Source organism: Aptenodytes forsteri, unplaced genomic scaffold (genome assembly GCF_000699145.1).
Source record: "Aptenodytes forsteri isolate BGI_AS27 unplaced genomic scaffold, ASM69914v1 Scaffold183, whole genome shotgun sequence".
In the NCBI taxonomy this organism is placed as follows: domain Eukaryota; kingdom Metazoa; phylum Chordata; class Aves; order Sphenisciformes; family Spheniscidae; genus Aptenodytes; species Aptenodytes forsteri.
The window spans coordinates 900,649-915,344 of NW_008795918.1; the positions used below are offsets into that span (position 1 = coordinate 900,649).

At 39.3% G+C, this 14,696-nt stretch overlaps 1 protein-coding gene across 1 annotated transcript in view; it reads right to left on the reverse strand.

Moving 5' to 3' along the window:
* The window catches only part of CARF (calcium responsive transcription factor), a 34,707-nt gene extending 23,065 nt beyond the window's left edge, over positions 1–11,642 (reverse strand). The window contains exons 1-6 of the mRNA XM_019473510.1: positions 11,637–11,642; positions 9,905–10,026; positions 8,088–8,309; positions 6,816–6,936; positions 4,377–4,524; positions 2,742–2,826 (exon numbers count right to left, since the gene is read on the reverse strand). Of these exons, the coding sequence (XP_019329055.1) occupies positions 2,742–2,826; positions 4,377–4,524; positions 6,816–6,936; positions 8,088–8,309; positions 9,905–10,015 (687 nt within the window). The 5' untranslated portion in view covers positions 10,016–10,026; positions 11,637–11,642. The remainder of the gene's footprint in view (positions 1–2,741; positions 2,827–4,376; positions 4,525–6,815; positions 6,937–8,087; positions 8,310–9,904; positions 10,027–11,636) is intronic.
* Positions 11,643–14,696: the final 3,054 nt, after the last annotated feature.

A 14,696-nucleotide genomic window follows, 5' to 3' on the forward strand; every position in this document is an offset into this window, starting at 1 on the left:
GTAGCGATAACACTTAAGGCACTGCCTCCTAGTCTGGCTTTCCTTCTGCACAAGACAGATCATTTTCCCAAAATTGGTGGGAGGGAAGGAGAAGAAGAAAATCCTATAGCACATAGGATCCCTGCTCTCTAGGAGCTTCCCAAGTAGGAACAAATGGACAAATGAGACCATCTGCCCCACACAAATAAATGAACTTAGCTTTGTATAGTTGATTAATTAACGCAGTTTTTAATTACACTCTATTTCAGTATGCTGATACATGCTGGAAACGCTTTCTGATCAGACCACTGAAAACTAAGTAGGTTACAGAAAATAGCTTTTTTTTTTATTATTTAAAATCTACTTTTTATTAACAATGTAATTACCCTGAAGTAATCTGATACTTTCCAACCCTCTAACTCCAGCCGAGCTTCAAGCCAAAAAAAGGAGCAATTCCTTCTCTTCCCCCTGGCGTCATCTCAGCAAGTATACATAAAAGCTTACACTGAAGCACACATATCAAGACTGCAGTTTTCCTTGAGTGAACTAACAGCAGGATACCAGAGGCATTACACTGTCTAGGCACAGCAAGTAAGCTGAACATTTCAAGGCAGTCAGGGAATCAACACCAAACACAAAGCTTAGTGCTAATTTTGGACAGCTGCAGCTTTTACTGCTCTGTGTTTGCCTGCAGTACTAACTGCTAAAGGAGTCATTGCCCTTTGGGGTTCAGTCTTGGCCAGCTCCCTGGGATATATGACTGGCAGCATGTACTGAGGCTACGCCATGGCTTCACCTGCTGGCATCTCCTGTGAAATTCAGACCTCCACGCTGTTTGTTTCTATTGTGGCAAGTGACTGAAGGAGTGGAATTGCGAGTTGCCACATTTATCTGCACCCCTAACTAGATGTCCAAATTCCAGTTGGACCCTTCTATCCTGTTACTAGTAACAAAACATTTTGCAAGACAGTCACACCTGAAAGATATATGACACGTCAAAATCCCATTGTCTCTAGTCTGTGCCCACGAAAAGACACATGCATCCTAGCAGTCTCCAGTGGATTTACACTCTGTAACTGACAAACTCAGCAAAGCAACTCTGCTGATAACACACAAGGGAGTAGAGAATTTGGGTTATTCCTCCTTGGATGGGCTGACTCTGCAGGGAGAACAGCAACAAAATAATTTTTTTTTAAAGGAACAGGGAGGATTAATGCATACAGGCAATAGTTATGCTGAACAGCAGAGGCAAACGTTTATATCCTCAGAACACATTCAAACAGACAGTATTTTGATTTCCTTTTCTTTAAAAATAAGAACTCTTCTATAAATGCTGCTGCTGTGAATTTTAAACACAGCAGGTGAAATTTCTGGTAATAAATTCAGATAGACCAAGCAGACCATAATACAAGTCCTCCTATAAAATGAAACCAATAATGATTCAGATAAGCTACATCGATGTTAAGACAGGAAAGTATGTGCCACATAGTGTTAAAAACACAGTAACAGGGGTTATACATCTTACTGGACTTCAACAACTAACTGGCCATTTGAATTGACTCATTTATTCTGTGAAAACAGCATCTCCACCATGGAAGAATTAGTGTTATTAATTTTCTGACCTCTTAATGTTCAAGTTGATATACTAGTGGACAATACCATTTATATGAAATAAAAGGCATATAACAAAAAGAGGAACAGATTAATATATTTAGTTAATTTAAAAATTATTTCTAAGTGGATACAGAAAGAAATTCCATTTCTAAGTCCCTGCAACTGCAATTTCCAGTTATCAGTGGCCAAGCCAATAGGAAAAACCTCAAATGGCAGGGATATCTAAAGAGGTGAACCAGCTAGAGAGAGTATGAGTTTTCCTTTAAAAAAGTATTAAGAGAAAGTAAAATAAACATCTATCAGGAAGAGTCTTGTAGCAGGAGGAAGGGGTAGGTGATCTCTGAAGAATCTTCCCATCTCCCCTCCCTTCCTTTTAAGTGATTTATGATGCATTCTAGCTGTTGATATCATCCCAGTCATCAGGAGAGTTCTGCAGGCTTCTAACAATATGCAAATAAAGACAGAGTTCTGTTTAGGTCAAAAGCCATCACAGGGAATAAAGACAGAGCGTTTTTCAACAAAAGAGAAAACAAGCACAGGTAGCCATGCTGGTACAAAAAACCAACCAAACAAAAAAAAAATCTGTGAGAATACCTAAAATAGAAATCCTTAGTAAAACACTGGCATTAAGGTGCTCTGTTAAGTCCCAGACTTGACCCTGGCGAGTCACATAGATTTTGATTTTTAAGTGACAACACAAACTAATATGAACAGTTGCAGACTTAGGCCATACAAAAGCAATTTTATTCTTTACTTAATGGATCACTAAGGGCAACAAAAACCAGTTTGCTCAGCAGAAGACAGCAGAGCTCGCACTGTAGTTCAAGAGCGAACTCTAATGTGGCACACAAAGTGTGGATCAGTGGCTTTTCCCAGCGCTGTATGGCATCGAGATTTCAGAAGCACATTTTTTGCTTCAGGAGCTGTTGATGGTCAGTTATTCTAGTATTCCCAAAAAAGGAAGAGATTCCATAGCATTTTATGCATTTAAATGTGCTAGTAGTACCAGCTAGTACCAGTACTATTTCATAATACCAGGAAGCTTGAACACAACTTCTACAACTATGAACATTATTCCTTTCATGGAATAGGATCAGTATCTTAGACCTGGATGATAAAACATCAAGTCAGAATTCTTTGCAGCCCACCTCACAGTTCCTGAGACGGCGTGCCCATGCAGGCGTATTTGGTGGCAATGGCTGGAGAGGGATGGGAAAGGGATCTTCCACTACCCTGAAAAATAAAAAAATATAGTAAAAGTCTACACAGACATCCAGGAAAGCAACAATTTAGTCTAAACTACAGGTAACGTATCAAATCAGTGCATTATGTATAACACTACAGTGTATTATCAAACTACAGATATTGTATCAACTTGCCTTAAAAACCTGGGGTTCATTTTCTTCATATTCTATTTCATTGTTAAAATAATTCACAGTAAAAGTAAGTATTTAAAAAACCCAGTTTTCTACATTCAAGACCTCCGAGCATTCAGTATTCTCAGTATTGTTGCGTGACAGCAATAGACAAAACATGCTGAAATAGACCAGTTGATTGTCTTGATAATTTTCTTACGCAGACTGATGTTAGAATGCTAAAGATTAAAACCAGTATCAAACACTTGTTAAATGCTGCACATTTTAGTATATTTTAAATTACTGAAAACCAGCTCCAATAACTACTTTAAGTATCTATTTTCTCCATTCCCTAAATCCTGGGGCAGAAACAATGCTTATTCAATGTTTACTATTTCAAAACTCAAGTGCATCACCTCCTGTCCATACAAATATGTCTCGTTTCCAGGATTTTTCTAACATGTACAGACTGTGTTCACAAAATCCGTTCATAAACTGTTTCTCTTCACTTCAAGTGTTTCTTGAATATATGTAATTCGTGCTGTAGTGAGATTATTCTAATCTCTTCCACGTCTTGATTACAAAAGAGCATAAACCAAGGCAAAGCCAGCCTGCAGTCCACAGAACAAATGTCTTCTTTGGCAGGGCGGGGGGGTGGTGGTTTTTTGTTGTTGTTTTGCTTGTTTGGTTTGGTTTTTTGGTTTTTCTTAAGCAAAAAAGAATCCCAGGAATTAAAATAGTAGGCATCACTTAGCACGGGGACAGAATCAGGTGGATATCAAGAGAAGAAAAATATAGCAACTATTTTAACTTCAGAAACTTTGCTGACCAATCTGCCTGCCTACGTGTTCCACTGAAATACACCATTAGCAGCTACTTTCTCATATTTTATCAAAGGAAGCTGAAGAAGTTATCCAGAGAACAAAGATTAGGCTCTCCCTGTTAATGTCAACTATTGAAATCTCTATCTAAAAAATTAATTTCTATAGTCAACCCTTCTCGTGGGAGGATGGTTTATATAGGTTTTAATATACTCATACAAGAAACTCTGCTCCCTCAAACTTCAACTTTCCCTGCAGTTCCTTCACTGGATCACTTTCAACTCTTGGTTGGCAGTATCAGTGTTTATTTGGATTAATTTCAGTAGTTTGCACTGTGCTACTTTAAATGCCCACCTATTGCTCTGGTAAGAATATATCCAACTATCTCTGGAACGCAGGTACTTTAATTGCTTTTTCCACTGCTCTGGCACATTCAAAAGCTGCCTGCAAACACAGTTCGCTACACATCATTCACTAATACTGAGGGTTCATAACCTCTATTCTATGGTAATTTTGTGATAACCATTGCAAAAACAAACTGCAAGAAAAAAAGGCAGTACTAACAGTGGATCAAAGTGATTATTCATCCTTTTAACTCCTGACCTACCTGGTGCTTGTTTTTTTCGATACGGTGAGAGATGCCTGTGGATGTAGAATGTAACTGCTTGCACTGTCTGCTATAGCAGCCCCCGCCACTATAGCAGCCACCGCCACAGTCTGCAAGTTCCCATCACCACACTTCTCTTCTGAAACATCTTTGCAAAAATAAGACATCCTCCTGGTTAATAACTGAACTCAGAATCGGGAAATGACAAGCTATGATTAAGCTTTGTGTGTTAGAAAAGCAAGCATTTTGACATATGAGATAAGATTTCTAGATGATAAAGTAGTTTAATAGTTGTGAATCAATACTCAAACTCTAGGCACACATATGAGGATACACTTGATAAGGTTGTTTGTACTCAAGGACTTTGGTAATCGTGCTACTGCTAATGAATCCTTCCACAATAAAGCAAACAATCAGAAGAACTTGTAAATTACTCTGCTTTACATTTTCACAAATCCACATAGGATTGCACAACTATTTCGTTCAGCTGCAAATCACACACTGGTTGCTTTTAAAATAAGAGAAAAGGAGATTACGATACTGCTTTGTACTTAGAAAATAACACCTAAACAAGAAAAAACAGGCCTCATAATTGAATCTGACATGCTGTTAGAACAAATGTTTTAGCCGTTCTTGATAACAGGGAGCAACCCATAAGCCAAAAAATGCTGTTAGATTGAAGCCTGTGTGTATAGTTAAACAAAAACATAATGGAAAACTGTGAAAGTAGACATTTGTTACTTTGGTCTCAACATAAAGAAAAGGGAGCTCTCTTTAGCTGCGGGATTTTTGCCCTTCAATTATGAAAGCTTCTTTCCCCCATCCCGAGAGAGAGTGATAAGCTATTGACTCAGTACAGAAATCATTGCACTAGAAAGCTTGTGCCAGAAGATTTGTAAGTGTGCACCTCAGAGTAACACCACTCTGGCTCAAAGCTCAGAGCACTGGTTCCTTCTACATAGATGTGCCCTTAAGACACTAAGGTCTACTTTGAAGCCTGTTCCATTTCATGCATTACCACCACCTGCAGGGAAGCGAAACTCAAGGGCTGACAGTCCATTCTCTTTCCCCTTTAATCTCCATAGTCAACCACTGACAAGTCTTCCTAACTGTCTTTTAAAGATCAAATAACTACAAAGTCTTTTACACAGTAAGTCTCTAGGGAAAAAAAAAAAAGCAAGAAAAACCCCACAAAAAACCCTGTAGCACTGCTGCAGAACATATATTCAAATACTGTGAAACTGAGCTATTTGCAAACAGGGAGCCCCACGTAGGATGAAAAATGGGAATACAAAAATACTATTCAGCATTGCAACTTATTGCCTACAAGTAGCAGCAATTCTTTTGTAACTGAAGGCTCACAGTCAGCTTAAAGTCATGTAAGACTACACTGTAACCAAACGGCGGTTTTACCCCTACAAGAGCAGGTGGAGAGGGAGGAAAGGATGAGCATTAGGGTAGGAGCAAGCCTTTCAATGCAAGGTCATGCAACCATATTCCAACTGTAAGTGAAAAAGGCTGGATCGTGACTTCAATCCCAACTCTTTTTTCTATCCATCCAGCATCAGAACTCTAGTCTTAACTTTGAGGTCTCATTCCACTGGAGCACTTAACTAGTGCTCAGATTTTGAGAATTTGCTCAGATTTTGAGAATTTTATACAGAAAATGCAAGAACAGTTTAAAAAACCTTGGAGAGTTTAACCAAATGTGACAACCTAGTTCTCAGTCTTATTCCGTGAATGTAAACTAGTACACAGCATTTTGCCACCCAGCAAGGCTTGCACATAAATAATCAACGCTTTCAGATTTCAGTATGTCCCTTTTCTAGAGAAAAGCTTAAAATTCACGCTTCTAGTTGTGCATCTCACCACACACTTAAAATGTGACAGTTAACACACTGAGGGAAAAAACTTAGCAATGAAGTGAAAGTTACATCTCATTTTCTTCATTGGGAACTGAATTTCTACCTAGATACTTCATTCCTGGCTTCACAAAAGATGCATCAACACCAGTGATCTCTGGAACAGACCAGAAGAACATTAATTCTTCTATCTGCATTACATGAATTAACTACTTCACTCAAAATGAAGTACACAGTGAAAATTTGAAGCTGATAGTACATGTCTGACTTGGCACAAATATCCTAATTAATGGTAAATAACGCAAGAAGCAGCTTTGTGCTTGATATCTCAATTTATCCATCACATATCTAAAGTGAGCATACTAGCTCTTATTTCATAAGGCTTTTGTCCAACAGAAAACATGGTGTGTGGGGTGCCAGATTCATAATCAGAAAGCAGATTCAGTAAGTGTGTATTTTTGTCTTATAACTGACTAAGGAAAGGGAACACATACAAACAAGGTGCTTAAAAAGAGATCATGCAGAATATGCTTAGTCACAGGAACACACACCCTCAAGTCCCACAGGTTAAACTCACCCTGCGTGCTGGTCATATCCAGAAGTTGACCTTGAGGAATAATCACTTGGGCCATTCCTGGCTGGGCAGAAGGAATGACATGCAGCACCTGTCCATTTTCTGACTGGCTAGCAACAATCATCTGTAAGGCAATCACACAAAAGCATGAATGGCACTAGTTTGTACAGTGATCATCATGCAGCACGGCTGGGTTTGCTTATTACCAGAACAGGAAATATTTTGGTTGGAATTAGGGCCTGTAAATTAACTTGATTTCACATAATAAGGAAACTGCCTATTTACTGTCAATTTCTTAAAATTATTTTCCCCCTTTTAAAATAGCCCTTTAACTGATTAAAGGAGAGAAAAAAACACCTTATGGGATTCTACAATGAATTACACATTTATTTGAAACTTACAACACTATTATTAAAGCTATCAAAAACCTGAAAGCCATTCATAGTTGGATTCACTGTAACCTCATTCATGGACTAGCAGAATTAATCACAACATATAAAAATTTTGACCTTTACTCCTAAGAAACTGACCTCTATGGGCAGCATTCTATGCAAAAGCCGACAGAAGAAAAGATCCAGGACTTTAAAAAAAAAAAAAAGTACAAATTAAATCTCCTAGAATTCTGGAAAACTTAAACAACTCCTTATGGTAAATTTTCCCATAATTACCAAAGACTTGTTCCCAACAATGTTATAAAACCTAGAATGACATAAAATATCACCTTGTTTCTGGTTTATTACACTTGAAATTGGTGAAGTGTCTTTTAGTGCCGGTACAACACATGCCAACCAAACCCTCTGGTTGAGGGAGTTAACTTTTTACAAAATAAGTGTTAAGAATTACAAAGCGATGTTTTAAGCAAATTAATTGCGGGGTGGGGGAGGGGGAGGCGGAAGAAGGAGAGACATAGTGGGTTAGCTTATTGCTAATGTTCCAATCCCCCCCAAAAAACACAGACACACTTATCCAGGGAATATAGAGAAAGCAGCAGTGGTAGAAGTATGAGATCTCATCACATAATAACATCCAGGCTTGATAATGAGAAAAGACATAAGTTGTTGTTTAATAAAATTAGTAATGGCTGGAGACAGGATTAGGCTACCTGAGGAAGGGCATCTGTAGCAATGAACTGAACCACTGAAGAGTTTCACCTTGTTGCTAGAGATAAAGTCTGAACCAGCTGTTGTTACAACAAGCAAGCACCATGTAAAAGAGTTCTTCAAAGAGCTCCCTCGTCTGTGAATACACCACCTGCCCTGTTTCAGACACACTCACCATCGGCGCACTGGGCCCTCCTAGGGGCTGCAGCTCATAGAGAGGCTGCCCAGTTTGGTGTACCAGGTGGAACTCCTCTGCAGAGTGAGGCTGTGGCTGGGGTGGCCGTGCGGGTGCAGCCGATGATGGAGAACTGCCCGAGAGGCATACTGTGATGGGCAAGGCTGCAGGAGAGTCACTCTGTCCAAACAACGGATCCCTGGAATCCATGCAGGTTAGATGCTTTCACAGAGGAAAAACAGTAAAATGTACTTTAATCTTGAGTAGCAATTTCTATTAAAAAAAAAAAAAAGAAAAAGAAAAGAACATTTAAAACCAGTGTGCTGTATCGTATACTCAGAGGGAGCTCTTGTCCTTCTGTCCTTCAAGAGGCTACTAGCTAACACTAGCAATTCTATTTTTGTTTTCCATTTCCATGCTAAAAATGTATTCATATTTCTGCTTCCTAGAACAAACTCTCTCTACTACGGGGAAAGAAAATCCCTTGCGCCCAAAATCTGTCCCCCAAAACCACTCATCACTTTAAAACATCTCAAGTCTACCCAGAAACTGAGAGAACGTATACCAAAAACAAAACTGTAAAACATCCACCAACTTGATTTGACTTCAAAAGAAACCCTAGATACTATTCCACTTGGCCTTTAGATACACATATTTAGCTATGAAGACAAAAATCTCTATATGCTTTCCTAATTCTTTACCACAGAAGAAACACAAGCAGCACAAACATACCAATTCAAGTCCAAGAATCATACAGTGCAAGACCAAGAATCAGATTTTGCAAGCCTCAAAAGAACAGGTACTCGGAGCTTATTCTCACCAAGCTTGCAGAATCAAGGTCTTACAGCACATCCCATTTTCATTAAATTATAAATGTTTAAGCACAAATATTTATCTTGTTGAAACTCTGACAACACAAATATTAAACATGTAAAAATAATGGAAAATAGGCAGCCCTTGTGTAAAATATCATGTCAGGCTGTCATTTGGCCAATGCAAGAAGGAGTGCAATTTGTTGTATCTCTTGCAGCAATTACACAAACAACTCTGACATTTCTGCTACAAAAATTTGTAAACTACAAATCCAAAGAGTGGGGAAAAATGTTTCTAAATTTTAAATTGAAGTCAGACCTGGGCCAAATAACATTCTCAGAAATCTGCAGGTATAAATCTTCCGTGCTGAAACCGTCTACTGCAAACTACACCAGAAAAGCAGCAACAAATAAGTGGCACTAGCTGTGTTAAAGACATTGTGCAGAGACCATAAGCACACTACTAAAACACTACCTGAATGGTATTTTATGTTAGCTGAAGTAATCTGCAGAAGAACATTTATGCACAGAAATCTGACCAGGAATATCTGGCAATATTTGATAATAAATACATTAAAGACTCCCCTTCCCCAATACCTACACAGATGTCCTGTGTCCCTGGATTCTTATTTGCCACATTTGGTCCCTAAGCAATTTGACCTGATTTTCAAGTGTTCTGAACCCCTCCTACTCCAAGGCATGTCATCAAGTATTCTTTTATTAAAGGATTTTGTTAACACAATAAAACATACATTTCTTCAGCACTGTAACAGGATCTATTAATATAACTACTAAAGGTTGTCGTTACCTGTAACAACTGGACATTCATCAGTTCAAAACTGAATGGCAGAAGAATACAAGGGAAGGAACTTTTGTACTTTTTCTAAAAGACACAATGTATTACTATAAAGGCAAGAAAAAACACCTCGATGAACTATCATACTGTAAATTAATCAGAGAGGATGTAAAGAAAGCATCTACCAAGACAAGACATTCATACCTCACCTGAAAAACACGATCATTTGTTTCTGACTCTCCTGTACTATTACAGTTGCCTATGAACAAATCATCAGATCCTTCCATAGCAACGTCATGGTCAGCTCCATTTTCTTCCATTACAAGATGACCTGAAAAAGTTACAAAAGTTTATTTCAGCCTTCCGTACTTTCGCCACAACCAAGACACTGCTGCAGGTTTTTTTCTGGTCTTACAAATTCAGTCTTACAAGTTCTAACGCCATTGCAAGCTAACAGCAAAGCCCTCAAGAAATCCTTGCCTCTTTATCACTTTATTACTCACTGCAGAAAAATTTCAGTGTGTTGCTCTAGGAGTTTAGCCTCTTGTATAAGACAATTTGCCTGACTTGTCATTGCACACACAGATACAAAACACACATACACGCTCACATGATTTTCATCTAAATATGTCCACAAGCACTCAACTAACAACCATACACATCTAAAGAACACTTGATATTTAAAGATATGCCAGCACTGCTTTACAAAAATATTAGTCATCTACTTCCATAATCAACAGACAGGATTTGCGTTACCCAACTCTGTCATGCAGCCATCTTGAAGTAAATTACATTTGTTTTAAAGGGTTATAAAACAACATATAAATGAAATAAAATTACTATTGTTAGTCTACAGCAGTAAGCTTTGGGCAGGAAAAACACCAGATATCCGAAACAAAATTTGGCATTAATCATGCGATGAAGGACAAAAAGACAGAGCTCCTGGCACTTTGGAGATCTACCTCCTATCCCAAAGAAAAGTACTTCAAAGAGCTCAGCTGCCCACTATAAACCTTCAAGCAAACAGAGAATATTGGACAGTGAATTGCCACATCCACAGGATAAGGCTTTCACCCAGACAGTACACCCTTTAAAGCAGTGTCCAATCCCAAATATTCATAAGCAAGGAGACAAAATGACAAACTAACTTGGCCCCTACATTGCTAGAGTATATACATACACTGGACTACACACATAAAATGCCAAACTGAATAGAAGAAAACTTAATTCCTTCCATTTGGGATGAGGGAGGGGGAAAGGTATTCAGGATTTTTCCCTTCAGTATTTATTTTAAAGACAGGCAGCGTTCTATTAGCACAACTCCTGCCAGCTTTATCTTCTTCACCACACCACATAGTAAATTCCTTGAGATGGACCTTCTTGGCTGTGATATTTCAACCATTTACAGCTTTAGTAAGCAGAATGTAAAAGGCTAGAGTGTCACTTGAAGAGAACTGTACAACCCTGGAAGCACAAATTTATTTTGCTTTGCAAATTTACAAAGGACCACAGGCAAAGTAAATCCACACCTCCTTGGATGAATAAAGCTGAATAAAGCATCCTGCTGATACAAACAACATTGTGAAGTTAAGCTGCTCATATGCTCAATATACTAAATACTTTAATCTAAAGCAGATTTATTTTTCCATTTAATTTTCAAGTGATGACACTCCAAACCAAGTTCCAAATGAAGTTACCTCATGTTCACCAAATATCTTGTTATCTTTGGATCTGAGAACAATTATGAGATGTTTCAGTTAAAATGTCTGAAGCATGTTAGCAGCAAATGAAAAAAGACAGAAAACTGGATTTCATCATCACTCAACCATTTCCCCTCAGTTAAAAGATGTAAAGAAGATACATCAGTTTTGCCAAAGCAGCACATTTAGTTCTTTGAGATAAACTGAAGAAGTTTGTTCCAGAGATACCGATGGCATGTACCCTGAGTGCTGGAACCCAACTACAGAACACAAGGACGACTGTATCGGGATAGACCAATGGCGTGAGTAGCCCAATATCCTGTATCTAACACTGGTTAATAATAAAGCTCAGGGAAAAAATGACAGCATAGGGTAAATATACAGTGATATTTATCCAGCTTCCTCTTATAAGCAGCCCAGAAATATCTGAAATTTTATCTTTGTGTTTAAAAAATGCCTTGTGACTTTGTCTATTCACTGTTCTAACCCAGGCAAACCACTGGCACGCACATCACCCTGGACAATGAACTTCATGGTTTAACCATCCAGGTTTCATTAACCTAAGTGCTGTGCAACCCCAAACAAAAAAGATTTTTTTTTTTGTCTTAAAGAAATATACTTTTACAGATACTTACAAGTACATGCATAGTTAAGAAATTTTATAGTTGTATAAATACTGCTAATAAATTCCCCAAACAAGACAGTTAAATCCTGTATACATATATATGTATGAATATTTTTTCATGAATGAGTAAATAACATACAAGTATCTCTTCTTTTCACAAACACCCTACATAAGTGCAACAAAAATTTCCAATAGTAACACCGTTGTATCCCACATTTAACAACGGGTTGAAGGAGAAATGTGGGAGTTTAATGTTAGTGTAAAACAGGATCGACAGCTGTATCCTCAGCGCACACATCAAACAGGCAGCTCTCCATGCCTCAGCTTTAGCCTTTATGCAGCCCCACCCAAACCACTCTACAGGCTGGTCTCCATGAAGTCCACCACTCCAAGGCCGTTTCCAACTCAAGGGTTAGCGCATTTTAATGCCATAGGACTGCTTCCTTCGCCCTGCCTCCATTTGGGAAGCACTTCGCTCAAAATAAAGGGAAATCTATGGCCATTGCTATCCTTGGTTCAACTCTACAAAGAGAGCAAGCAGCCACAGAAACTGCTAGCACAGGCAAACACGATAACCATCATGAGCATTTTATGCAGGGTCTTACGGACAGGATCTTCAAGAGAGCAAACATTATGCACTGCAATCTAGCCTACACATTACCATCAGTGCTTCAATTCCAAAGGCAAACGCACTGATAGTTCAAGATAATTTAGCGAAACACAAAAGGCAGTCAGATCTCGATTTATTTAGCCATCAAGAACTCCCGTGATAACACAGCTGTCAAAGCCAGGGGCACCTCTTGCAATGCTAGGTTCTCACTGAGTGTCACCCACAGACACAACTTGTATAACATCAGGTACTCTCAACAGGAACAGGATTTCAATGCCCACTCTGAGGTGAACCTTTCTCATAACAGTTGCAATCTCCTCGCTAATCCAGAAGCCCACATACTGATTCTTTATATATAAACTTTTAAAGACACTAACAGAAAAGTCAAACTAGCATTACTTTAAAATCCTATTATTGACCAGTCACATCTCCGTCCTGCCTTAAGGCAGAGTATTAGATTTCTGTATTTTCTTGCCTCCGATTCTTTATTCTATGGTCATAAATATCAATACCTAGGTACCAACTACAAGCAGCGGTCCCTAAAAATACACCAGTTCTAGACTGACATAATTTTAAGGCCTCGTATGAATGCTTGCTTCTGCCTTCCCTCAGTTACAAGGCCTCCTTGTGAAGGCAACATGCAGCCAGATCCCAAAGGGAAGTACTGCCTTTCAAAATCCCAGAGCTAATTATTTTAACACTGAGTCAATATTGCAAGATTTTAGTCATGAGAAGAAACCTAAACTGTAAAAAGCAGGTAAGTCCATTGTGATAATAAGCACACTCTACCTAGGAGTATTCTGTCGGGGCAGGAAGGAGGGAATTCTCCTATGTTTTTCAAGCTTCAAGTCTTCAATGCAGACCCATTAAAAAAAAGTAAATCAAAGCTTGACTGTACAAGTTCATGTTTTCAGCACTTCTGATAGCAATATTCCCCATTCCGGTTTTAATTTATACTTCTTGACAGGAAATACATACAGTGGAATGCCTCACCAACAATCTTTTTGGTTTTTCCATGAAATGTTTCAGAGGTTTTATAAGATTTAAGATAATTCCATAGCTTACAACAATTAAACACTCTCCCTGAAAAAGCTACCTTTGATGACATTTCTCTACCACCATTATGAAGGGCACGAATTACAGTAAAACATAACAGGGAGGGAATTAGGGCATAGCGATACCCTCAAGTAAATGAGTTACAATTAGCTTTATATTAACTTGTATCAGGTTTGATAGTTAGCTTATATCTGTCATGGAAGAGCAGGCAGATAGAGTTAAGAATGCACAGAAGATCTGGGGACACCTACTTAAAAGGTTTCTCAAGTAAATCACTTTCGTGTAGCTAGCACAAGTATCTGGGAAATGCACCTGGGCCAATTACACTGACAAACAATGTTAGATCTTTTAAGTACACTTAAGAAATAGATGAGATTTCAGAGTCTCACAAAACCTCAAGACTCAACACCTGCCTGCTCCAACAAGTTGCTCCAACAAGTTGCCCCAACCTGAGTCACCAGACAGGGAAAGCTCAACTGTTCCCCGAGAGGCCACAAGTAACTGTCAAAAAAGCGGGAAAAAAATATATATAAAGCAAGTACACAGCAGGTACTCACACAAGCAGCCTTCTCCCAAAAAAGCAAATTCACTTAGAGCCTCTTTTAAAGTCTACTGCATGTTGGGTTTATTACTTTTAGTAGGAAGTTTATTGTTGATGTGTCACTTTACATGCAAAGAAACACAACCCAAGTTACACCGAGAAGACACCGTCAGCAGCGAACAGTCCCACACGCCAGCTCGCCGGCTCCAGCAACGCCGCAGCCCTGCACGGGGAACTACGCACCGACACGGGGGCAAAGCCGGTACCGCGGGCTGCCCCGCACCGCCCGGCCCGGCCGGGGTGCAGCAAGGCGGCCCCCCGGTGAAGGGGAGCCACGGGACCCCCCTCCAGCGGCGCAAGGGCCTGCGAGTGCCCCACGGAAAGCGCTCCCCACGCCCCAGCCCTGAGGGCAACGGGAAGCACCTCATCCCCTGCGGCTCACCCTGCGCCCCCCGGCCCCCCCCGTCAC